This window comes from Diceros bicornis, chromosome 6 (genome assembly GCF_020826845.1).
Source record: "Diceros bicornis minor isolate mBicDic1 chromosome 6, mDicBic1.mat.cur, whole genome shotgun sequence".
Classification (NCBI taxonomy): Eukaryota; Metazoa; Chordata; class Mammalia; order Perissodactyla; family Rhinocerotidae; genus Diceros; species Diceros bicornis.
In genome coordinates this window covers 74,649,001-74,675,550 of record NC_080745.1, presented here as the reverse complement: position 1 = coordinate 74,675,550, position 26,550 = coordinate 74,649,001, and the positions used below count along the sequence as shown (strand labels likewise).

General features: G+C 35.3%; 1 protein-coding gene across 1 annotated transcript; it reads right to left on the bottom strand.

The window, feature by feature from the left end:
* Positions 1-31: 31 nt before the first annotated feature.
* On the bottom strand, positions 32-26,550 carry PDCD4 (programmed cell death 4). The gene is made up of 12 exons (XM_058543976.1): positions 26,524-26,550; positions 21,459-21,565; positions 16,023-16,325; positions 14,364-14,458; positions 12,563-12,676; positions 10,036-10,257; positions 8,141-8,238; positions 7,094-7,208; positions 4,142-4,249; positions 3,799-3,909; positions 2,998-3,137; positions 32-766 (listed from the first exon to the last, which is right to left on the bottom strand). Exons 2-12 carry the CDS (start codon positions 21,499-21,501, stop codon positions 706-708), a joined length of 1,410 nt encoding a protein of 469 aa, XP_058399959.1. The 5' UTR covers positions 21,502-21,565; positions 26,524-26,550; the 3' UTR covers positions 32-705.

Here is a 26,550-nt window from a genome sequence, read left to right as displayed (position 1 = left end):
TTTACAAGACCTAAAATAAATGTACGCCCAATAAAGAATCAACACTGCTTCACATGTTTTATTTTGTCATACATTCTTTTAGAACTGGGTTCATTTTTCCAGTTTTGTAGAAAAATAGATGTTCCGGCCACCATTTACATACTGTCTAGTCTTTAAGACCAATCAGTATGCTCCCTGGAAAGATGAATAAGTCTCATGACTAACTCGTTTTCTTAAAATTCTTTAAGACAAAGAAATAACTTTTTTTTTTTTTTTAACTCCCAAAGCACAGTATTTCATCAGCAGCAGCCAACATGGGGTTTTAGCAGCTTAACTTGACCCCCTAAATAAAGCTTTGTATAAACCAGTGATTTTACTACAAAAACACTGTCCTTGAAAGAAAGGAGTGGCAGTCAGACATCAATGCAAAACTTGGAATGATTAGGTCATAAACATGGTACTTACAAAAGGTAGCTTATGAGAATATTCCACTTAAGAAGTGGTTACTTTTCTGTCCCTCCTTTATACCCTCAAAAAAAAGAAAAAAGAAAACACTTCCTTTAAAAATTCCCCCTAAACGTAAGTTTATAAAATTTCAAAAATGCCTTGTACCCAAAACGAGTGCTTTAAAAAAAAAAAAAAAAAAAAAAAAAAACCTGTGCTAACAACTCTTACAATGCAGATATATGTTTTTTATAACATCTAAGACTGCAAGAGTTCTTTTATTCAGTAGCTCTCCGGTTTAAGACGACCTCCATCTCCTTCACTTACAAAACGTTTTCTGCCCCTGTAATGAAAAGAACACAAACATGAAACAGATACAAATTCTGACTATAGTCAATTAAAAAAACTTAAAACTTGGTATTTTTCAGTTACTCATTAAGTTCTAAGGGGTTTCGTTGTTTAAAAAAGTTAGCGTGCCTGTAATTCTTTTGAAAAAGACTCTCCCTGCTATATATCCTAGGATATATCAAATGAACTGCTTATCTGAGCAGTTTTTAGTTAAATAAAAGCTTAATTATTGAAATAAATTCATTGTCCAAATGGAGTTATAAAAAAAAGTTAATATATAAATATGGCAAACATTATGCTATTTGGAAATTTAATATTTATTTCTACTGCATTGTTGTTATTATTTGAAAGCTTAACAGTGAACCAAATAGGAAACACCAACATGATATGGAATTATGTAAACCAGGGCTATGGAACCTATCAAAACATTCATGTTTAAATTTTTTTTTAAATTTTTTCTCAGCTATAGAAAACCTATAACCTGAATGTAGAAATAGAAAAGCCATAACCTGAATGTGGAAAAACAAATCAGAATCCAATTAATTCCAGTTTATGCCCCATTTTGGGATTCTTGCTATTTCAAACTCAAGAAGCCTTGCTCTACAATGTAACCACACTCTAGCTACATGTAGCAGCAACAGCCCAGGAGGAACAGTTGACCAGCAGCCTAAAACAATAAATGGAAAACAAAGTTGGGCAGAATTAGCCCTTATTCTCTGACCCTAGACCAACATGCACAAGCATTCGAGACCACACAAATGTACACTTCACTCACATAAGCAAAAGGATAGACAAAAAGTCAAAGTTCTACGGTATACACAGAAAGTCTAGGTATCTCCTCAAATGATCCTTGAGAGTAAAGCCACAAAGGAGATAACCAGTTAGACTTTTGAACACAGGTTAAAAAATTTTTAAAAAGCCAGTGCCAAGATGTTGATGCCTATTCCTACTAAGTGGAAACCAGCTACATTTTCCTGAACATAAAGGTTTCAGACTAAAATATTAGGAGACTGAGGAGGGGAAGAAAGCAGAAAGTAGCAAAAATCCTTGCCAAAGTTGAGTTTTTACTGATATATACCACTTGGCACATCAGTACATAAATGGTGCCAAGTAGAGATCTACATTTTCAAACATTTTTATCAAAGCCATTAAACTGTATCTTCCACCATTATCTTGTCCTTCTCTCTTAATGGCTTCTAAACTTTCTAGAGCAAAGGACACTACCAGGAAGAATTTTTCTGAGATTTAATTCTCACAATGTACCATATAAAAATATGCAAAGCTCCGGGGCCGGCCCACTGGCGTAAGCTGTTAAGTGCGCGTGCTCCGCTGCGGCGGCCCAGGGTTTGCTGGTTCGGATCCCGGGCGTGCACCGACGCACTGCTTGTCAAGCCATGCTGTGGCGGCGTCCCATATAAAGTGGAGGAAGATGGGCACGGATATTAGCCTAGGGCCAGTCTTCCTCAACAAAAAGAGGAGGATTGGCAGATGTTAGCTCAGGGCCGATCTTCCTCACAAAAAAAAAATATATATATATATATGCAAAGCTTAGAAATTTTTTCAGATAAAAATTACAAAAACTTAAAATGTATGTAGAACAGACCCACACAAGAAGTTTAGCTATTACTAAACTTTTATACCTATTACATTATAAGCTTCATTATAAGCTTTATTTTAACAACAAAAAATTCATTAACTCCTAAAGAGACCTTGGTAGCACAAATATACTACCTCCAAAGAATCACACACATACCTTCTAGTGAGATAAGATCCAATTAGCCCCAACTGTCCATTCTATGAAGGAGCAAAAAGAAGCTACATAGAGGACAGGAATTAGCCTACATCTTTGAAGTCAGAAAAAGTCTGGATTCATCCTTGGCCTCTACCATGTGTGACCTTAGAAAAGCCTCAATTTTCTCATCTTATTGGTGATAATCTCTACTCTTAAATAATTATTTACACTACTTAAAACAGAGCCTGGTACACAGAACTGCTCCACAAAATTAGTTTCCTTCTAGTGAACTGGGGTTTCATGAGGTAGTCTTGTATACATTTACAAGAGGGCAAAATAAGCTTCCCCCTTGTTTCTCCACAAACTCAAAACAGATGATTTTTGCTCTAGAGTGACTTAAGGAAGATACTATTATTTTTCTGACAGACTGGAATGATAGAAAACGAACTTAAGCACCTCAACCAGTATTTTATGTTGAGAAAGTAATCAAGTACCTTGAAGGACAAAGATCTCTGAGTTGTTTGGAAATTATTCCAGCCTGAAAACATTCTTCTACAAATCGTTCAAGCACAGAGTATGAATGTGGGACATCCAGATTAATATCCGGAATTTCATTGTAAATTCTCTCATAACCCTAAAACAATGAAATTATACACAGAATTTTTAGCCCATATAAAATACATAATGCCATACAACCCATCACTGTCATCAAGTTATATTTAAGGCCAAATGCTCATATAATTAGACTGAAGTCAGATCTAAACCTTGAAAAGCACAGATAATAGGTACATTTATTACAGAATGTTTTCTTTAAAACTGTTCTCTCGAAAGAGCTTCAGGCAAACATGAGACATTGGACACATTTCTTCCCCATCTACTTCTCTATAAACATTTACTAAATTTTTAAAAGATAAAAGGCAAGTAAGAACCTCACCAACATTTTAATAGCAACACATACAGTTTTAAATAGGAATAAAGTACTTTAAAGTATCATTTGTTAAAAGTACATGTTTCTCTGTAGATGTAAAACAGAAATCATATCTTAGAACTCTGAGGAAGAACCCATAATCACATTTTTAAAAATACAGAAAAAAAACCAGTGACATGTTACTTTCCAAGAAATGGCTGCAAGAGGTTCAAACATAAACACTACCATTTAAAAAAAATAAATAAATAAGCGTAATACTACTAAACATATCTAAAAGAAAACTTCACTGACAATTCATAATCTGTATTCAATCATTACATATTTAAGGTATAAGCCTAAAAACTGTTCATAATAATGTTATACTCACTCTTTTCATTTGGTCTAGAGTAATGGTAGAAGATTTCCAAAGGGATTTTAATAAATCCAAAATCATTTTAAATGTACTTTCTCCAGTTGACTCTAAAACCATTACAATGGCCTAAAAATTGAATGAATTTTGGGTCATTATTTCATATAAGAAACTGCTCCTAAAATGTATCAGATCTCTTTTCTCTAATATGTAACTATAATCACTATGAAAATTTAAAAATAATTTTCTCCCTTAACATTAAAATTTTTAAAAAGAAAAAAAAAGTACATTATTAAAGAAGCATTAAGTCACTGTAGTGCAGAAAGACTTAATTCTCTTTGGAATGTCAGAGTAATCTTACTTCATATACAAGCTCATGGTGAAAATGAGGTACTTCCAGTTCCTTAAGGCAATGTTCAGCCTCAGATATGTCTCCAGAGAGTAAATACTCTTTCAGCAGCATATCAATCTATTAGATTTAAAAATTGAGATGCGTTAGAATTCCTGATTTTTAAAAAAACTGTGCTTTGCCTAAAGGATTTATTTACCCCAATCTCAATATATTACATGATGAAATAGCAGATCACAAACAGCTAAGAACATATAGACTTGACATGACACTATCATAACAGAATTTTTTCATAATTAAAAAGTAAATCCGAGATTTTTAAATTGTTCATAATTATGAAGAAAATGCAGTGCTTCGGTTTGTCTTAATCATTGAGATCTACAAGGAGACTTAAGATGTACACAGCCTGAGTTATGACCATCATGCTTCAATGCTCCTTGAAAAAACAAGGGATCTTTAACACCACTAGAGGGCACTACCTGAAAGTCTCAAAATGAATTTTTAAAGTGGCAAAAATTCTTTCACTTCCATCCGGACAACGTTAACTGTGCACTGGGAGCCAAAAAATGAGAGATGATAATAAGGCTTTACTAGACAGGGCAAAAATTTCCATGTAGTTTCTCTTTTCTCTATAACTGAGAATTTGAAACCCTTTATGTAGAACATTCAGTAACTCAGCTTCCAGTTATAGCTAGAGGCAAGTCTTGACTTTCCTGTTCAGATTTGTACTGTAACATCTATGGCTCCAGAGAAAAGGGGGGAAAGTTTTTCAGCACAAGAATTTCAACTAGGAATATTCTTCCCCATACAATGCCTGCTGAAATCACCTTTGCACCTAGTAGACGCTCGAAGACTGAATAAAATAATCTCATTTTATTATCTTCTACTTCCAACTCCTACAACGTATTTTCATAAAAGGTCAAGTAAAATTTGATCAACAGAATACATCCTGATGAATAATACCTATTATCATGCTTTAGCAAAGTAAATACTTAAAGCATGGCATTTGAATAAAGTGCTTTCACTTTAATACATTTACTATTTAAAGTATATCACTAGTTTTTTTAACTTTGTTATGTGAAGTATTTATGTTTTCCATTGGGTTCCATGCATTTTTGAGAATGATAAATTATAAATACACATATACATTTCTAAAAGTCCTCTTTGTCCAACTCATCCTTCTATGTAAAAAGTAAATGAATACCCAAAAAATGTCAACCTCAAGTTCATATATTGGTAGTTTTATTTCAATTTTCATCTTGACCATTTTTTTGTTGAGATAATTCACAGACCATAAAATAGTTTGCAGTTTCTCAAAATATTAATTTTGGGGAGTATTACCATCTTAATAATATAAAGTCTTCCAATTCATAAACATGAGAAATCTTTCTATTTATCTTCTTTAATTTCTTTCAACAATGTTTTGTGGTTTTCAGTGTACAAGACTTGCACTTCTTTTGTTAAATTTATTCCTAAGTATTTTAATCTTTTTTATGCCACTGTAAATGCAACTATTTTATTAATTTCATTTCAGATCATTCATTGCTAGCGTATACAACTGAATTTTGTATATTGATCTTGTATCTTGCAATCTTGCTGAATTTATTAGTTAATAGTTTGGTTTTTTGTTTTTTGGTTTTTTTTTGGATTCATTTGGATTTTCTGCATCCATATCATGTCATCTGGGAAGAAAGATAGTTTTACTTCTTCCTTTCCAATCTAGATGGCTTTTATTTCATTTTCTTGCCAAACTGCCCTAATATCTTGACTGTTTTTATACCTCAAATTTTTCTAACTTTTTAATTTTTTTAAAAACAGATATGGAATCATGACAGTACAAACACCAACTCATCTATCTTAACATATATAAAAGCAAAAATGGTCAAAGCTCTAATTATATTTGAGCTCCTTAACACTCAAACTACGTATACATATCATTAAAATATTTACTAAATATCAAACCTATAGTCACATGAAAAGATTATACCCAAAAATCAGAAGCACATAAACTATAAATCTTCTAATTTTCTTAAAGATCTGCAAATAAAGAGATTATATACTTTTTTTGGTTTCTTGTTATAGAACACTTTATTGCTAGAAAAAAACCCATGGAGAATAAATCTGGCATTTTATTTGGCAGTTATCTGGCAATTACTTTTTCTTTTAAAGCATGCATACAGGTAATGAACTTCCTTATAAAAATCTACCACTCTGATCTACTCTAGTGTTCATAATTCATAACTTAAAATCTGAGACTATCCAGTTTCAAATTGCTCCCATAAAAATGGATATTTACTAAATAACTAGAAAATAGAAAGTCTTACTTCAACAGTATTTGAAAAATTTCAAATACTAATATAAGAAAAACACTTCAGGCATTCCTTTGAGGTTCATACACAGACTTCTTACAATTATTCATGAAAGCCCTTTTAACCTTACACAGTCTCATTTTTTTTTTTTTTTTTTTAAACTCAATGCTTTTTTTTTTTTTTTTTTTTTGTGAGGAGATCAGCCCTGTGCTAACATCCGCCAATCCTCCTCTTTTTTTGCTGAGGAAGACGGCCCTGGGCTAACATCTGTGCCCGTCTTCCTCCACTTTATATGGGACGCCGCCACAGCATGGCTTGCCAAGCAGTGCGTTGGTGCGCGCCCGGGATCCGAACCAGCGAACCCCGGGCCGCCGCAGCGGAGCGCGCGCACCCAACCGCTTGCGCCACCGGGCCGGCCCCCACAGTCTCATTTTTAAGTCAGAGAAACCATAAAAATTTAATAACAATGATATAACTATTATGTAATTTACAGCAAAAGGGTATAAAGCCAAATATACAAGGATTATTCAATTTTCCATTTGAAGCTATAAGACTGACCTTAATTTTTGTCCACAAAAATACCAGCTAGAGGGCATAGTTTATTTCCCTAAAGAAATACGTACAAATTAACTTAAAGACAATACCCAATAGTTACCTCTTTAACCAGGTGATTAACAGGCTGCTGCCCACCTCCAGAGCCCCACACGCTGTCTTTGCGCTTTCCACCTTTAGACATACTCAGGAGCACAGTAGCCTTGTCCAGGGCAGCTCTACCAAAAAAAAAAAATCTAATTTTGATGCCCAGACATGCTTAAGGTTGACCAAATTATGAATAAAGTTGGAAAAAACCGATATGCACTAAAAGCTTTCACATAACATAAAAGCAACCTAAAATTTAAAAGTCTTTTAAAAACTATTTTTCAAAATAAAAAGTTACGGGCAAAAAAAAAGTTTGTTTCTCATGTTAATATTCTCATATTCTATTATTTCCATTTCTCAGTCAACAAAAATCTAACATTATTACAAAATAATTGATCTATACTGAGAAGGAACGTTTCACATAAAACTAACTTTTACATAGATCCATGCCTTCCCACCAGGGTGACCATTCCACTATGACCCTAAGGTAGTCCTAGAAAATTAACATCTACACCTGAAAAAACCTAAGACATGGCTAAGTCCAAATCTGTTTCCAGGAAGTTATGAAAAATCATATAGCGTAACTCTCACATATCACATTTAGCTTATAATTAATCACACCAAAGAACAAGATTGAAAAACAGTATTTCCTAAGATTTCTATAGTAGATAAACATAAAATTGAAAATGGGGCTCCTTTGTTAATACTGTCCATCTTATTAGAATATTAAATAATTACAGAATGCTAAAACCTGAAGGACCTTCAAGAACATTCTAAGTCTAATCCTTTCATTTTATGAAATAAGTAAATTGAGGCCCAGAGAAGAGTGGCTTGACATGAAGTTAGCAGATGGTTTAGCTAAAACCCAGTACTTCTGCCTTATGGTACCCTCTTCTTCTTGTTATAGCATGCCAGCAAGCTCTCAATTTTGTTTTATCAGTGGAAGATAGACACAAATGACAGATGTTCACAATGTCTGATTAATTCTAAGTGTTATTTCAATAGAATCCTGTAAAATTTTCCCCTATTGTCAAACTCTAAGTAGGAAAATTAATTTACTTACCTAGCCTGTACACAATCTACAGTTCCTTTGTAACTATCAATATAGGTATTACATAAAATTCCATCTCCAACAGCTCTAGCAATAAACTGGCCCACCAACTACAATAACAAAAAAAAGAGTTATATAAAAAAATCTAAAATAAACCTTTATAGAACATAATTTCTAAATACATAAATGATAAAGACTAGTTAAACTACACAGTGAATATCTAAGACATTTTGGAATATTCAAAAAACATCTATTTAGCACCTACTAGTTATGCTTGGCATATACTCCCACATCTTAACATTCCATCAAGGGGGGGGGGGCCACATCTGCTTTGCTCACTATTGAATCCCCAACACCTTGCACACTGCCTGAAACATAGTATGTGATCAAAAATACTTCTTAAGTCAATGACAAAGTCAAGACAAACCTCTCTCCTGGGGGAAAAAAAAATGGGACTAGGTTTTCTGAAAAAACTGTTTGATTAAAGGAATATATCTTTCGGAGAAAAAGTTGCATACAAATATTTATCTTAAAGTATGTTTATAGCATTATTTCTTAGAAAAATTGGAAACTTAAGTGTCCAACAATAAAGGTGTGGTTAAATGATACACACATAGATGGTACACCATGGGGCCATACGGAAATACATTTACCACATCGTATGGTGTAAGAAAAATCACGTTTACAAAACAGCACATGCAGTATGATTCCTTTTTTCTTTCTTTTCTTTTTTTTTTTTTTTTTGCTGAGGAAGATTCAGCCTGAGCTAACATCCCCTGCTAATCTTTCTCTTTTTTATGCTTGAGGAATATTGGCCCTGAGCTAACATCCGTGCCAATCTTCCTCTATTTTGTACATAGGTCACCACCACAGCATGGCTGACAAGTGGTGTAGAGCCATGCCCGGGATCCGAACCCAGGCCACTGAAGCCAAGCACGTGGAACTTTAACCACTAGGCCATGGGGCTGGCCCCTGATTCCATTTTTTATTAAAACAAACAAAAAATGTAAGGATATATGAAAACCATACATTGATATACACCCTCAGAAAGTAGAAGGAAGATTTAACACCAAAATGTTAACAGTTAACTGTGGTTAGTTTTGCTGGCCTTTCTTCCTTTTGGCTTTTCTCTTCAAAAATTCTATAGTGAACATGAACTTATGTACTCACTTTTTTAAAGTAGGGGTATTGGCATAAAAAGAAAAAGTCCATATTCAAATCACAGCTCAATACCTACTGTCTGTCACAGGAAAGTATTACAGAAACAGCATTTAGGAATTAACCTACCTATACTCTATTCCTAAGTTAATGTTTAAGTAAAGTGCTCCCATCTTGATTTACAGCTTTGCTCCAGTAAATAGCAATGATTTCACACGTTTTTAATTTCAAACCAGAAAGTCATATTATAGTGTCAACATGTATTAAATCTAATAAAAGTATAAGGCTTTGAGGACAGAATCTTAACAGAAGCAAAAATCATGAATTTTCTAATTATTTCCCCACAAAAGGTCTTATTTATGATTATTTTTATAATAAACATTAGTCAAGTAAATTCAATCCTCAATTATAACAATCTACATTTTTTTAAATCCTAGCTCATAAAACAGCTTAATGACATATAATAGAGAATAGAGCAAAAAAAATATGATCTAAAAACTATACACAGCATCGGGGGGAAAGTAGGATGTAAAATTATAGTATGATGAAAATTATGTCTGGAAAAATATTAAAGAACAGCTAGGGAAAAATACACCAAAAAGTTAGAGGGCTATTTTTGTGTGGTAAGAAATATGGGCCATTTTTTCCTCTTTGATCTACTAAAATTTCCTAGAAGCATGTATTATGTCCATAACTGGAAGTGTAGTTGGGGGATCGAGAGAATGAACAAACAGAAGAATCATACAAACCTGTGGTGCTCTAGGAGTATCCAATGCTAATTCAGGTAGATCTTTCAACAATTTATCAAATGACTTTTCTACATCATTCGTGCTCATTACTGTCCCACAAAGGTCAGAAAGAAGTTTAGATGTCATTTCTCTATGACTAGCCTTTCCCTCCAATGCCAAAGACACTGCCAACACTGGTACTCCACTTTTCATTTCACCAAGATTTAAATCTCTTAGCATTTCCTATTCAAAAAAAAAAAAAAGTATGTCACTGCCTTTAATTCAATATAATTTTACCTTTAAAAAATTAAGATTTTGTCCATATATCCTTACCACTCCCCCTCTAAATAATTAGAGAAGCAGTCATATTTTGTAGGATAGGATAAATACATCTTTCTCTGCATATAAATTAGATATTGATCCACTTTGTCAAGCTTTAACTGTCTGAACATCACTGAACTCAAGGACGTGAATTACACCTAAAACAGTTTATTAACCTACATAACACTGCTAAGTTTGGTGTTAGGAGTTAACTAACCTTCTGCTTTATAATCTATTATTTCTAGGAATATTGTTTTATGACCATTTGTGGGGAGATTCATTTTACATTATCATAAGCTGTTTGTACTCTACTTTTCTTCAAAGCTTTCTCTTCACACAAAAATTTATACTTTCATATAAAGTTTAAAATGAGATCTTAAACCATTGTTTTTAAGTGGGATTATTGTTTTAAATGCTGGGATAAAGTTAAAATTTCCTATTAAAAATATAATAGCAGCAGCTAATACTTATTGAGCACTTATAATGTATCAGGCGTTATAACAGCCACTTTATTTTATATTATCTTATTTAATAGTCGAAATAACCCTTTGAGAGAGGTATTATCATCATACTCATCAGACCCAAAGCACAGAAAAATTAAGTATTTGCTGAGGGCACACAGCTGGAGTGGCCAAGTTGAAAATGAAATATAGGCAGTTTGACCCTAGAGGCTAAATTCTACCTTAGTTTACTTAGAGTGCCTTTCTTTTTACTTAAAGTTTTCTCAGAATATTTAAATCATGGTATATTAATAAAAGGGTGCCAGAACTATTTCCACAGCCACCTAAGTGGTATCCTCGTTAGTAGTCTCTTCTCATTCTTTTTTATCTTCCTGGACTGCGCTTGAACAACTAACGCATTGCCTTTAAACATGATACTCTGCCTTCCCGGAAAACAAACCCTCTTCAACCATCTTATCCTGACAAACTCCTAATCATCCTTAGATGGCTCAGAATCATCTCTTCTATTACTCTCCGTTTTATGCTTCTTTAACACTCTGCTCATAGTATTACACAGTTATTGAACACACAGTATATCACTGATCTCATGCTAGATAGATAAAAGGATTTCAACAGTCCTTGCCGTCACAGGACTCAGTTAAATTCTTCCTCTATAATAGAATGTTTCACATTATATTTTAATAATTTATCACTTCCTTCATTTGACTGAGCTTCAAAAATGCAGGAATCACCTATTACAAATTCTCCCACATTGTATGTACTGAACAAATACTTATTTTATATTCAAATCCTACAAATCCAAAGATATCAAACCTCATATCAGACAAACCAAGAAAGCCCTGTCTGAATTAAAAGAATCTAAATCATAAAAGTCTTCTGAAGAATTACAATTTTATTACTTTTTCAGTAATTCTAACTAGATCAATAATTTTATTTTACCCTTTTAGATTTACTTTATGAACAACTCATAACACAGTCAACATTCCCATGCAAATTATGCTTCAAAAACACTTACATTTGTAATCTTGGTTTCTGTAAACATTCTTTTTCAAATCTTTGTATCTGTGTTCTCTTATTTTTATTGGACAGAGTACAAAGATAAATTTTATCCTAATCCTGAGCACTGAAATGAACGTCAAAAAAATGGAACTAAGTCAGGCATTTCTAACTGAGATTCCTGAGAAGGTTTCACAAGGTCCATAAATGCCCTGAAATTGTTAAAATTATATTTTATAAATTATCAATTATAAAAATGTTATAATTATAAAAATTACTAAACTACTGTGTTGTGCCATTTTTCAGGGAAGAAAATGGCACACAGTGCTCATCAGATCCCAAACAGGCAAGAAGTAGTCTAAATTAATGAAATTTTATTCCATTTCTCAGCTAGAAATTCATTTACACAAAAGAAAAATGCTTAATTATTCAGTGATCCAAGATCATTCTGGATATGATGTTTTGTTTTTAATAGTGTTCTCCTATATTAAATAAATTACACTTGCAACTTTATTTTTTTTGTGTGAGGAAGATCAGCCCTGAGCTAACATCCGATGCCAATCCTCCTCTTTTTGCTGAGGAAGATTGGCCCCGGGCTAACATCCATGCCCATCTTCCTCTACTTTACATGGGACGCCACCACAGCATGCTTGACAAGCGGTGCGTCGGTGGGTGCCCGGGCCTGCGAAGCCAGGGCCGCTGAAGCAGAGCGCGCGCAGTTAACCGCTGCACCACCGGGCCGGCCCCTATACTTGCAACTTTAAACCTACCGCAACTTCATTAGTATCTCCATGCTCAAAATATTCCTGTATAATTGGTGTTAAAGTTTTCTCAAATGCCGTTTCATCCAAAGGCAAAACTACAGTTTCATAAACACAGTTCTCCTGGGAGGGGAAGAGGGAGAAAAGAGTTATAAATTTAAAAACAAAATACTCAGATAAATTTAAATTGTTTTATAATTTTATATTCCAACTGGTTAGTAATCCTCATTCAGGGCAAGAAAAAGAGATGCTACATGCTTTGATCACTTGTATTATATAAAAACAGAATCTGTACTGTTCTTTTTCAAAACCTGCAATACAATAAACCAATACGATAGATTAGAACCACTAACCACAGCAAATATATGACTTGCTCCCAACCTCCCATATCTTCTGTTAATTTTTATCTCTCTCACCAATCCTTCAGTAACCAAAAAAGCTTTAACGGCCTCCTGTCATACCTAGTATTTTCATTAAAACTTTACTTACTAAAAAAATGAAGCAGGAACCCAAGACTTCACGATTAGTATTATCATACTAAAAGTCCCTATAACAAAAATCAATGTTGTCGTGACTAAAAAATCTCTAAGGAAAAGCACTATTCAACTGATATTTCAAAAACACAATTATTGTCCATTAATCTTCTATCCCCCTTCTCCTCTGCAAAAAGGCCCTGAAACGTTTACATGCAACTTCTGACTGGCTTCAGTCTAACATCATACACTTGAAAGACTATATATTAAAACGAGAATATTTAGCAAAGATTCTAAAGTATTTGAACTCTACTGGTTTTAAAATATATTTTTTCATGTTCTTTTAGAAATATTTCCATGTCCAACTATTGGTTAAAATAGATAAGTACATACATACAAACAATACACAATAAAAACAATCTAACGTATACCCTGATAATTTCCTGTCTAAAATTTTCATCATAACAGCCTATCTTATGCAAAGACACTACTTTTAAAAATATGTCATAATGTCTAGTATTTGCTTCAAAATAATCCAGAGCATGGGGGGCCGGGGCCGGGGGGGGGGGGCAGGGGCAGACAGACACAAGAGGAAGATTAAATGGAAGTACAGGATGAAACATGATTAGCCATGAGTTATTAATTATGGAAGTCAGTAAAGCTGGGAGATAAGTACAAGCAGGTCCACTATAGTATCCTAACTTTGTCTAAGTTAGAAATTTTCCATTAAAAAGATAAATATATATAAATACATTATAAAATCTATTAAAAATTTACATTCTCAGCATTGTCCCTAGAAAAAAAACTCCACATATTCCAAAAATAAAATTTACCACATAGTTACCATCCTAAACAACTTCTGTAATATTTAAAAGGAACTTTGTATCTATGACTCTTTTATGATGTTCCAAAGAATATATATTCTTCTCCATTACCATTAATATAGAAAGAAACTATACTAAACAGAATTTATTAAAAAGTACTCAACTTGATAATCCTAAATGAATTTGTAAAGACCTACTTTAAATTCAACTTCAGAAACCAAGTGAAAATTATGCATACATTACATCAGTTAACTTCGTTTCCTAATCCAAAATTAACCTAACAGTCTGAAAGTAGAGTATATATGTGATTTAGATATATATACTAATGTGTGCGTGCACATACATGTATACACACATTATATACATACTACTCATAATCATATAATTTGACAGGTGTGAGTATAGATATAGAATATATGATTTGACAAATGTATGAGTAAACTACAAACATGAGGTCAAAAAAGTTTATACGAATTTTAAATATATATTTTTTAAAAAGTAAAGCAATGATACCTGGTCATCATCATAGTTAGGATCTTTCACATCTACCTCCTCCACATCATATACCTGTCCAGGTGTACCCCAGACACCTTTGCCTCCTGCACCACCTGAAAAAATTTAGAATTGAGAAAGGAAAGAGCACAAAGTTCACAAATTTTAACTTTAATTGAAATCTAAAATAATTCTAGATGTCAGACGTTAATTAAATAACCGCCAAAAAACTATTTTAATTTCTATGCTAGTCTTTTTTCCAGTTAAAAGTTATACCTTAAACCTCTTTTTATTCAGATCACTGCTTTTTCAGTAATGATTAGATAGTATATATTTTAAAACCTATTTCCAAAACATCAAGTTGAAATAGCTTATAAAGTTAAAACTAAAAAGGCAGATGCTTTAAAATAAAAGCAAAAACAAAAAAAAAAAGATCAGAAAAACAGCTATATCAGGGACCTCAGGGGAGGTGATATTACAGTTGAGCTCTAAATTTTATTTGACATTTCTTGGGACCAGAACAAAAAGAAATATGCTGAGCCAGTAAGATGTGGCATAGAAAACTCAACAAGGGAAAAACTATTTAACAAAGAAGCACAATGACCACTATCAAATGTTTTAAAGTCAAATACTCTTTAGATATAAAAGTACACGTTAAACTATACTTTGCAACTAGCAATATGTTACAAATAACTAATTGCTATTTAAGCATTAACAGCACCAACCATTATTTCTGTCTACTTCTATACACAAACCAACTAGAAGTTTAACAATTCCAACTTTCAAAGTTGCTTTTCTACATAAACGTACTGAAATATTTTTATAAGACTCAATATATTGTGTTATCTTTAAAGAACTTTATAGTATCACCAATGTTTTCAGAGGTTTTCATTTTATACCTAGAGTATAATCCTTGCCACCAGAGTAAAGCAGAATCTGATAGCTAGCTTTCATTTTGATCCAACCAATGGTTGTAGAGCCATTCAACAAGAGTAACAATTTTTGACAGATCACAAAAACATTTTGCAAGAATCCTAGACTACAAATTGAAGCTCCCACCATTTGGAAGCTGGTGAAATCTCCAAGTAGTAGCAAAATCCTACCACAGACAGAAGCTGACAAACCCCTCACTCAACAAAGAGTTAAGCACCTATATTGCTAGACACTACTCCAGGCACTGGAGATATAACAGTGAAATAGACCATTCCACTTCAGTACCCAAAATAAACAGAGCTAAAGAAAACTCAGAACTAGATCTACGAAATCATTAAAGTTCTGTTCCAGATATTAGCAAATTTATATTTATCATGTATTTTTAACAATGGACATAATTAGATTCATTAGATAATAGGTATGATGAATTTCTGACCCCACTTCTTTCAAGCAAAGTTAGAGAGTACATGCACAATTCATAACTGTGAAAAGCATCAGTGTGTATTTTGCTGGAAATGAGATAAAACTCTGCTCAAGAAAACTAAATATATTCAAACAAGCAAAAGGCTCACCTTAAAGAAACAGTGGGATGGTCCTCAGATTATTACTATGTAATAATATATACAAACCATAAAATCTTACATTATCACTGTTTAAATTTCTCTCATTCCTAAAAAAAGGCAATTATAGTACAAGAACTGACAGTATTCTTTTCCATTTGTTTCTTTGGCCGTGGTATATACCAACCTTTCTTTGGTAGTCCCCTTCCTTTCCCAGATCTCGATCGCCTATCTAGCAACCTTCCCTTTGGACTGGTTGGTACAGTTACTCCACTTCTAAGGGCTTCACTTCCATTATCACTGACCGAATCGCCTCTGCCAGAGTCCCGGGATGAGTTTTTCCGTAGTCGTCTTTTAGCCTTGGCATTAATTCTAGCTTCGTTAATGGAAGATGCCGAAATCCAATTTCCATTTATTTCATTCTTTATTTCCTCAGTCCCAGCATTTTCTTCATCGCCAGAAAAGAGAGAGTCACTTAAATTATCAGGATCTTAAGGAGGAAAATGAAAAAAGAAAATTCTAAGTAAGTGTTTTAACCATCCATCTACTGTTACACCAGTTATAGTCGTAAGTTATATTAGGTTGAATCACATGAAATTACCATTTTGGGAAGTCAGTAACAGTCACATATTGTCAATTTCATATGCTTCAACCTAATAAATGACAACTAAATATGATTAGTTTTCATATTATCATGGAAAGTAAACTAAGGCACTGAATTTTAATGAGCAAAGTTTACGGAAAACATGTTATCTCATGAGTTTAGATCATAAAATCCATGTAATATAAACACCAAATATAAAACCTTTAGACTTTTGTGAGCTAAGAGAGTTAAGCAATTGGAGATAGTAAGAAAAGACTAAGGATCTTGAAAGAAGGGAGATAAAGTAATATTTACAGAATGCCTACTATTATTTATGAGGCATTGTGCTGGGCACTTTGTCATCTACCCACAAGTTTGAGAGCTATTTATTACATCATTTATACAGATAAGGAAACTAAGGCTGAGAGTACTTAACTTGCCAAACACCTCATGATTAATTACAGATACTTAGGAAATATTACTAATCCAAAGAGCCTGAAAGGCATTTGGCAAACAAGTGATCACATATGATTACTGAACTGAACTGTTGAGGCTTCACTGCTTTCAAAGATAAAAGCTTGCTTTCAAAGCCATCATCTCAAAGTTCTAATGCATCTCTCCAAACCTGACTCATATTACTTACCACTCTCTGAAAATCTTCCAGTCTAAGATTTGTACATTATCCCCTAAAAGATAGCAACGCATTTGGAGTTCCCAGTGGTCCCCTGTTTAGAATGTCATCCTCACTGCTCTTTTCAGTTATCAAAATCCTTTAGAATACAGCTCAAGTCTTACTTCCTCCATGAAAACTTTCCTAACAATTCTAGCCAAAAGAACACTAATGCTCACACATTGTTCATTTACCACATCATGTAAATCACTTTATTTCTTTTTATATAGCAATCTTGCTTTTCCAAATAAGTCATAAGCCTCAAAAGAGGAACTATGCCTATACTGTACTTCCTTGTATCCTCAGCATCTAGCACAGTATCCTTCATACTATCAACTCAAATGTCCGTGGAGATCAAATGACATGAAGACACTCAACTTTGCTCTGAAAACTTTGTAAGTCAGAATGAATTAGTTGCCCCTGGGCAAGAGTTTTGTTTATTATAGTTAAGTCAGAGTTGAATCCCTGAAATGGTTTTAAATATTCCCAACTGTAATTAGGATGTGTTAAATCTATGTGCATGGACTTTAAATATGTTTTAAGATAATATGTTGCAACCAAAAATTTTTTAAATCTAGCCCATAAAAGGCACAGATGTGTCAAAATCTTTATAACTCTTGACAAAAGGTATAAAAGTTAGGAACAAATTGTGGTAATCAAAAAACAAACAAAAACGTTAGGTAGAGTCAAATTACTTCATTAGTCTCATTAAGTAGTCTCGCTGCCTTCCATCTTCAAACCATTCTCCAAACTGCATGGAGACTGATTTTCTAAAACATGCCCCCACTGAAAATCCTTTGAAGGTATTCCCACTGGGTCAAAAAAGTATTAACTCATTACCTTGTAACTTAAGGTCCTTCATGATCTTGCCCCTGCTAATATCACCAGAATAATTAATTGCTGACCACTCCCACAGTCAAATGGTCAGAGCTTGGATATCATAGGTAGGTGATGGGGGGGGATGAGTTTGGCAGAGCAATACAGAATATATTAGAAAAAAGAGACAGTGGGAGAGCCGGCCCCATGGCTTAGCGGTTAAGTGCGTGCGCTCTACTGCTGGCGGCCCGGGTTCGGATCCCGGGCACGCAATGACGCACCGCTTCTCCGGCCATGCTGAGGCCGTGTCCCACATACAGCAACTAGGAGGATGTGCAACTATGACATACAACTATCTACTGGGGCTTTGGGGGAAAAAATAAATAAATAAATAAAATTAAGAGACAGTGGGAGACCAGCTAAGAAAATGTTCCAGTAATTCAGTTACAAGCTAACTGGAAAGAGCCAGGGTAGTAACTTTGGGGTAAATAAGAAAGTGACACTTTTAAAGAAAAAATAAAGGCCTTTTAAACAGACTAGATTAAAGAAGAATGAAACAATGTCTTAAACGTTTTTAGACAAAGAGAGGAAGACAGTGTTAGGAGGGTGAGTTTGGGACATCATCATAACTAAATACTATGACTAGTAGTCATAGTAGTAGTACTTCTGTCATTACCATCACTATTGTTACATACTAGACATTATGCTAGGCACTTTAGATACATGGTCTATAATCCTCACAAAGCTCTATAATGATGCTGTTTATCCTCATTTTAGAGACGGAAGATGTTTCATAGAAAAGTTGCATATGTAATAAAGGATTGTGGCCAGGATTCAAACCCACATTTGAATCTCAGATGACTATAACTATAGAAAATACAAAGCTACAGTACAGCAGAGTGGTAACAGCTAAAGAGACAGGATGAACAAGGGAGTGAATGTAAAGAGAGAAAAGCAGAAGATCAAGAGGAAGAAGAAGGAAAGACCAGAGATCAGACAAATTAGATGGAGTTTCAAGTAAGTCTCAGTGACTGAAGAAAACATGAAACATCTACCTGTAACATACTGCTTTCATTATTCTACAATTAAGGTGAACCACTGAACTCACCCAGAAGAATAAGGACTTAGAAGTATAATGAAATGCTCTATACTGTCCCTCGGAGTACTCAAGTACTCAATTTAAATATATTTGCCATACTTGAGTTTCTTTTCTTCAACTATTTTAGTATCTTTTCAAATAGATCTTTGTGTATCTATAGTAGTAGACACACCTAGGTATATTTTTTATATTAGACCTTATAATTCTTAACCCATGTTTATATCAATTGCTCTTTTATATTTGCTATTCATACTCACCTAAGTTTTGAGGTTCCATAACCACTACCAATCTCACTTTAAGAAAACCAAAATTAAAAACATAAAAAAACCTGAGTACAGAATGTGGTGACTTCAAAATTATTTTCTCCTGTGTACTAATTCCCTCTTTCTGAATTCTCTGACATCTCAATAGTAACCAATCCAATTATATTCCCATAGTACCAGACAACTGCATTTTCAATTACTGGTCCACTGAGTGGCATAATTAGAATTAATATTAGCACATTTTCATTTGTTACATACATACTACATGCTATGGGCATGACACACATACACTATACCTCACTTAATCCTGACAATAAAGCTATAGAGAGTGTTTTGAGTATTTATACCCCAGCTTTATACATGAGGAAACTGAAGTTCAGTGCAAATAACTTACTTTCCCAAAGTAAAAGAGCTGGTAAAAGTGAGAATTGGAATTAGTACCCTAGTCTGTCTGACTTGGACTATTTGCTACAGGAAAAATTTACTGCAAAGAAGGTCTGTCTTAGGCCTATCCAAGTATTAAAGAACTGTAAGTCCTTTTTTTAAGGCAGTAGTGGGCAGAGGCATCAAGAACAGGGTTAGAACTAGGACGTGTTATAGTCAGAAAACAAAAAGTATAAAACTTAGAGCTGTGCTAATAGAAATATAATGGCAACCAACGATGTAATTTTACATTTCCTAGTATTCATATTAAAAAGTAAAAAGAGGGGCCGGCCCTGTGGCATAGCGGTCAAGTGTATGCGCTCCGCTGCTGGTGACCCAGGGTTCAGATCCCGGGCACGCACCGATGCACCGGTTGCCAAGCCATGCTGTGGCGGCATCCCATATAAAGTGGAGCAAGATGGGCACAGATGTTAGCCCAGGGCCAGTCTTCCTCAGCAAAAAGAGGAGGAATGGCATGGATGTTAGCTCACGGCTGATCTTCCTCACCAAAAAAAAAAAAAAAAAAAAAAGAAACAGATGAAATTAATTTAAATATATTTTATTTACTCTAATAGACCCATCATATTTCAAAATGTAATCAACATAAAAAGTTATTGAGGTATTTCACCTTCTTTCTGTCATACCAAATCTCTTGAAATCTGGTATGTATTTTGCACCTACAATACATCTCAGTTCAGACACGTAACATTTCAAGTGCTCAATGGTCACATATGGCTAGTGGCTACCATACTGGACAGCGAAGAAAAGAAGGAATTACCTATATGGGAAATACATTCTTAAATTGTATAATGACCATCCCCACCTCACTGAAGCAGAACATGATACCCATTTATAATCCTAAAAAAACAAGTACTCATATAGCTATTGTATATAGTAGCATCGAAATAATCATTAATTATCATAGTAATTTTTTCAACTATAATTTTCTAGCACACTTTAGATCAGAAAGCTTGTAAATATAAAATGGCAAAGAATTTTCAACTTCAAAGTGTCTGTTCCTATCAAAGAAAACTATACAACTTGTACACAATACTGAATTAAAGTCACTGAAAAAAATGAAGCTATAGTATTAAAAAAATGAAGTATAAATATATTTAAACTACAGAAAATAGAAATCTTTTCAATATTAATAAAATTATAAAGCAAAGAATTATATAAAATATACAAATATCAAAAGCTCTTACTATTCCAAATATTTCAAAATCCTAACTAACTCTCTACAAAGATTATTCTGAAAGCTTTAAATATATTTTAAGTTGTCTGAAGTTACTCACCATTTGTACATCTAGTCCACAAAACAAATTTTATGATAATAATGTGCCTTTGAAGCATCATGGAAAATCAGGGAAAATACCCATAGGTAATTTATAATATAGAAATTATTAGTTAGGAAAGATATCAAAGATACCAATAATAGTTTATATTGTAGAAATCACTAACTAGCTCATGTGAAAACATTAATCAGCAGGTTCATTATTCTCCATTCTGTACCATACAGTTTATTATAAATACTGGGGAATAAGAATGTATGGAATATGCAAGGATGGGCAGAAAAATAAAGACATGATAAATTTCCATAAAAATAAGAACCACAAACTTGATTTTAAAAATAATATGACTTGTTTTCTTGTAGCATGAATAACAGAGTTTTTGAAGTAAAGATGGTTTTAATATCATGTTTTCATAAAATTTGGTACAGCCTGAAACTTGCTCACAGTACAGTCAAAGTTCAAGATACAATTACTTACCTGTGGAGTTTACATTCAGTATCTGCTCATTTTCTACATCCATTGTTCCTTAATTTCACTTGTACTGATTAAATTACCAAATGGAAGTCTTCCTTTGGGAGCTATTTCTTTAAAAAGAAAAAAAAAATTTCAACATCTTCCAAACCAATATAATTAAGGTATATTCAGTTTACTTAATCATACTGTAAAAAAAAAAAAAAAATCACCAAATAATTCCATTTTTTTAAAGGGTTCACTCTACTTTCAAGGATAGCTTACCCTAATTAACATTTGGTTTCAAACTTCTTGACAAGTTTATCTGTGTCAAAAAAAAAAAAAAAAGCCTAGGGCCGGCCCCGTGGCTTAGCGGTTAAGTGTGCGCGCTCCGCTGCTGGCGGCCCGGGTTCGGATCCCAGGCACGCACCGACACACTGATTCTCCGGCCATGCTGAGGCCGCATCCCACATACAGCAACTAGAAGGATGTGCAACTATGACATACAACTATCTACTGGGGCTTTGGGGGGAAAATAAATAAATAAATAAAATCTTTAAAAAAAAAAAAAAAGCCCATATTTCTGGATGTACCAAAGCTTCCCTTTAAATTGAAATTAAAAGATATATTTGCTATACAGTTTATTTCAAGTTAAAGTAGTATACACACACTCCAAATTTTTTAGGAATACCAGGCCTCATAATTAATCTGATATTCAGAAATACTGGATAGTTTGCTACCAATGAATTATGAGAACTATTACAAAATGCAAACACCACAGTTTTGATTAATCAAGATTATCACACGATAGTGTTATTTTTCATACTACAACATATCTGAAGGCAGACATATCTGCCATTTCATCACACAAGTATCTATAATTACTATTATAAGACTTTAGGAGAAAATTTTTAAATCAGCATTTTCTGTAATGAGGGCATTAGTTTTACAATCTGAAAAATGCATTCTTTTTTAAAAAAACTTCCCTATTTTAGAAAGAAGTAAGTACAATGACATTAGCATCTCAGTATTTTAGACTTCGGTTTCAAAATGGCTTAGAAATTATTAATGCTGGAAGGTTATGATGAAATCAGTTAACTTCTATTTAGACAATTGACAGCGATATAAATTCAACATTACCTGAAAGACTATCAAAATATATTTTCATAAAAACTATTACCAGAAGGTATAACCAAATATGATTTCAGAATCTCTCTGGAAATATTTTTTAAATGGTGGTTTACAGTACTAAAGTATTTATCTGTTTAAGCCATATAGGTTAGATATAAGTCCTCCCAGTCATTTATAATCATCTCACTAGCAGTGTGCTCTTCTAAGATATTAAAATGCACAAATTAATGAAAAGGACTAATAAACTAATTACAGAGAAGTATATCTTTTTCATATAACATAACCTACTGTTAGAAGTCATTTTAGGACAATGATATATGATGCCTTCTGGGACTCAAAGGTGAAACTGACTTTTAAATTCCTCAGTATATACTATTTTAACATCTTATAAGTTTATAGCCCTTTTCTCCAGGAAAGGATATTATTTTGTAAAACAAAAATAAACACACCTTATGCTAAAATTATACACTTCTCAATATAGCATAATCCTTAGGCTACTAAGATGCTATCACATTGCTTCCAAAGTTAAGAAAATGGTGAGATGGCTCTTTAATGCTATTCAGAATAAACAGACATATATGATTCTACATTTTTTACCTTTCAATATCATAATTCCCCCCAACTTCACATTTAGGGGAAAAATGAACCTTAAAAATATGTACATAGGGGCTAGCCCCATGGCGTACTGGTTCAGTTTCGCGTGCTCAGCTTCGGCGGCCTGGGTTCGTGGGTTTCAATCTCGGGCACAGACCTACACCACTCCTCAGCCATGCTGAGGCAGTGACCCACATACAAAATAGAGGAAGACTGGCACAGATGTTAGCTCAGAGCTAATGTTCCTCAAGCAAAAAAAAAGAGGAAGACTGGCAACCAATGTTAGTTCAGGGCTAATCTTCCTCACACGCAAAAAAATATATGTGTATATAGAAATACATATAGATGTATGAACAAAAATAGTTTGGAAACCTAAATATTTAGTGACCTCCGTGGCTGAAAATGCCATATCTGTTTCATCTCAGTACATGAATTACGTGTTATAGGAAAGCAAAAATGTCATATGATGTGTGTATGAGTTTTTTAAACCAGAGTTACATTAAAAAGTCTTTTTTTTTCCGGGGCTGGCCCGGTGGCACAGTGGTTAAGTGCGCACACTCCGCCACGGCGGCCGGGGCTTCGCAGGTTCAGATCCCGGGGGCGCACTGACACACTGCCTCTCAAACCATGCTGTAGTGGTGTCCCATGTAAAGTAGAGGAAGATGGGCACGGATGTTAGCCCAGGGCCGGTCTTCCTCAGCAAAAACAGGAGGATCGGCAACAGGTGTTAGTTAGCTCAGGGCTGATCTTCCTCACAAAAAAAAGTCTTTTTTCATACTTGATGCAAGTAGAATCTTTGAGAGAATACTTTCTGCAGTGCCTAGCTAATAAAGGAAATGAAATGATTATAACTGATGTAATAAAGCCCTTTATAATTCAAAAAGAATTTTACATGTATCACTTCATGTACCTTTCAGAACAATGCTGAGGTAGGTACTCCACTTTGCACACAACTGAATAGATTCAGAGAAGGTAGGTGATCTGTCCAGAGACAGCTGGTCAGTGGAACAACCAGGATTAGAGTCCAGACCTGCTAAAGCCAGTACTGTTTGCACAAATTCAATACAAGATTTGAATATCCCACAGGAAGATTCTTTTCTGGTGTTAACAGAGAGAACCTTATTAAAACATACACTCCTATAGCTGTATCGAATTTTTAAATACTGCTTTCCAAACACTAAAAATAATATTTATTTTAAGCTATTATACAGAAGACGTTCAGCTGGGTAAATTATCAGGTAATGACTTATCTATAACTTACCAAGTTTGTTTTTATTAAGTAATCATAAAAAAACAGTCATGTCTGTGTCTTTAGACAATGATAACACAATCAAGAACTCAATCACACTTGACAGTGACACGGACGTTTTAAAAGTTTAGAGGATAAAGATATGTTCCATGCTTTTACTCTCTCCGAAGTAATCAAAGTTTTTTCCAGTTAACAATCCTTAAGATTTTTGCCCAAAAATTAAAATGTAAAGTAAAAAATCTAAACCCTGCAGCCTTCATATTAAACTGTAAAATTAATTTTCAATAAGAAAACAAAACTATACACATAAGTTAAACAAAATTAAGTTTGAAATTAACCACTGTTTTCATTTCTCCAATGTGTTTCACAGAAACATACAATCAGAAGTATGCCAAGACATTCCCTGAAAGATAGAGCCTCACCCTCCCACTTTATTCCCCTCCCCCAAAAAATCTACTTCCTGAAATATACCTCATAAACCACTGGGACACTTTCTGGAGTCAAGTTTAGGCCATGTGATAACTAGAAAATTACTTGCATTCACTTCTGGGCTACAATCACAGCTAATTAGCAACTTAATATCAGCTAAAAGCTTTCATCCATAATGATGCAAAAGTGAGCACTATGGTAAATATCAAAGTGTCATTTATTTTTGCACTCCTGGCAACTATTCTTCCTTTCTCATTACTACAACAGAAAAACCAATCAAAATATAATTCAGGGGCCGGCTGGGTGGTGCAGGAGGTTAAGCGCGCGTGTTCCGCTGCAGCGGCCGGGGTTCGCAGGTTCGGATCCCGGGCGCGCACCAATGCACCACCTGTCAAGCCACACAAGCCACGCTGTGGCAGTGTCCCATGTAAAGTGGAGGAAGATGGGCATGGATGTTAGCCCAGGGCCAGTCTTCCTCAGCAAAAAGAAGAGGATTGGCAGATGTTAGCTCAGGGCCAATCTTCCTCACACACACACACACACACACACAAATATATATATATAAAATTCAAAGATGCCTGCTGAGATATTAAGGAATTTAATAAACTCATAATGAAAGAAAATTAAGGGCATAAATACCAATAATTAAATTTAGAACACATCTGCAGTGGCCCCTTTTTTAAAAAGTATATGGTGGTTTCCTAAAAAGCCTTACTTTAGCAAGAACGCCAAAATTCTAAAACTTAATAGTAAAAATACAAGTAAAAACAAGCAGTGAGGTTTTTTTCCACTCCAAGCTGCATTTGCAATCGTTTTACTCGCCTGTAGATACCACACAGTTGCTGCCTCCGTGGCCGGTTCTCACGGGGGCCTGGGGAGACCGGCGATACTGACATCTGCAGACAGTTTTGAACCTCTTGCAAAAAGAACCCTCCCCAGGTACACTGCGGTACCAAATTGACAAATGCAGCAGACACAGCATGCGTTTCACAGAAAGGGGGCTCCCTTCTCGGCTTTGTTGTCTCTCGGAGAATTCATTTAAACTAAAAGAGCGACCCTTTGCCCGAGGAGCGGCGCGGCGAAGTTGGCGCAGGACCGGGGCGGCGGGCACGTGTCCGCCTCCCAGCTCCCCCCGCCCCTCCCGCGGGCGCAGGGACGCCCGCGGCCCCCAGCCCGGGCCGGGGCATGCTGGGCCGGGGCGGCCGGGGCTGGGCTCGGGGGCGCGGGCGGAGGGCCGGCCGGGGGCCGGGGGCGGGGAGGGCGCAGACCTTCCTCCCGAGATCTCAGTCGGTCCAGAAGCACGCCTCCCCACGCCCCCTGCCCCAATAAAAATGACCACGCGGCCTTCGCCTGAGGAGGAGACCCCCGCCGGCGAGCGCCCCGCGCGCCCCGCTAAGTAAGGAGGGGGTCCGGGAGGGGGCGGGCCCGCGCCGCCGCGCTCCGGGCCCGGGCTCAGAAGGAGGGAACCGGGGCCGGCCGACCGCAGCCCGGGGCGTTAGAGCCGGCGCGGCCGGGCCTGCGAGGCCCCGAGAACGCGGCCAGACCCCCGCCCGCCGGCCCCGACCTGACCGGGCCGCCGCGGCCCCCCGCCCCCTCTCCCTCCCAACGTGCGGCTGCCTCCGGGGAGAGACGCGGGCTGGGGGAGGGCGCAGGCCTCCCGAGCGTGCGAGCCGCCCCGCCGGTACTGACCCCTTGAGCTGCTGCCGCCGCCGCCGC

Bases quoted from the DNA above. Each gene is read 5' to 3' on its own strand.
- PDCD4 (XM_058543976.1), bottom strand. From the start codon at position 21,501: ATGGATGTAGAAAATGAGCAGATACTGAATGTAAACTCCACAG. The intron at 10,258-12,562 runs GTAGGTTTAAAG...TTTTTTGAATAG, and splicing joins GAGATACTAATGAAGTTGCG to GAAATGCTAAGAGATTTAAA. The intron at 7,209-8,140 runs GTAAGTAAATTA...TTTTTTTGGTAG, and splicing joins GTAGATTGTGTACAGGCTAG to AGCTGCCCTGGACAAGGCTA.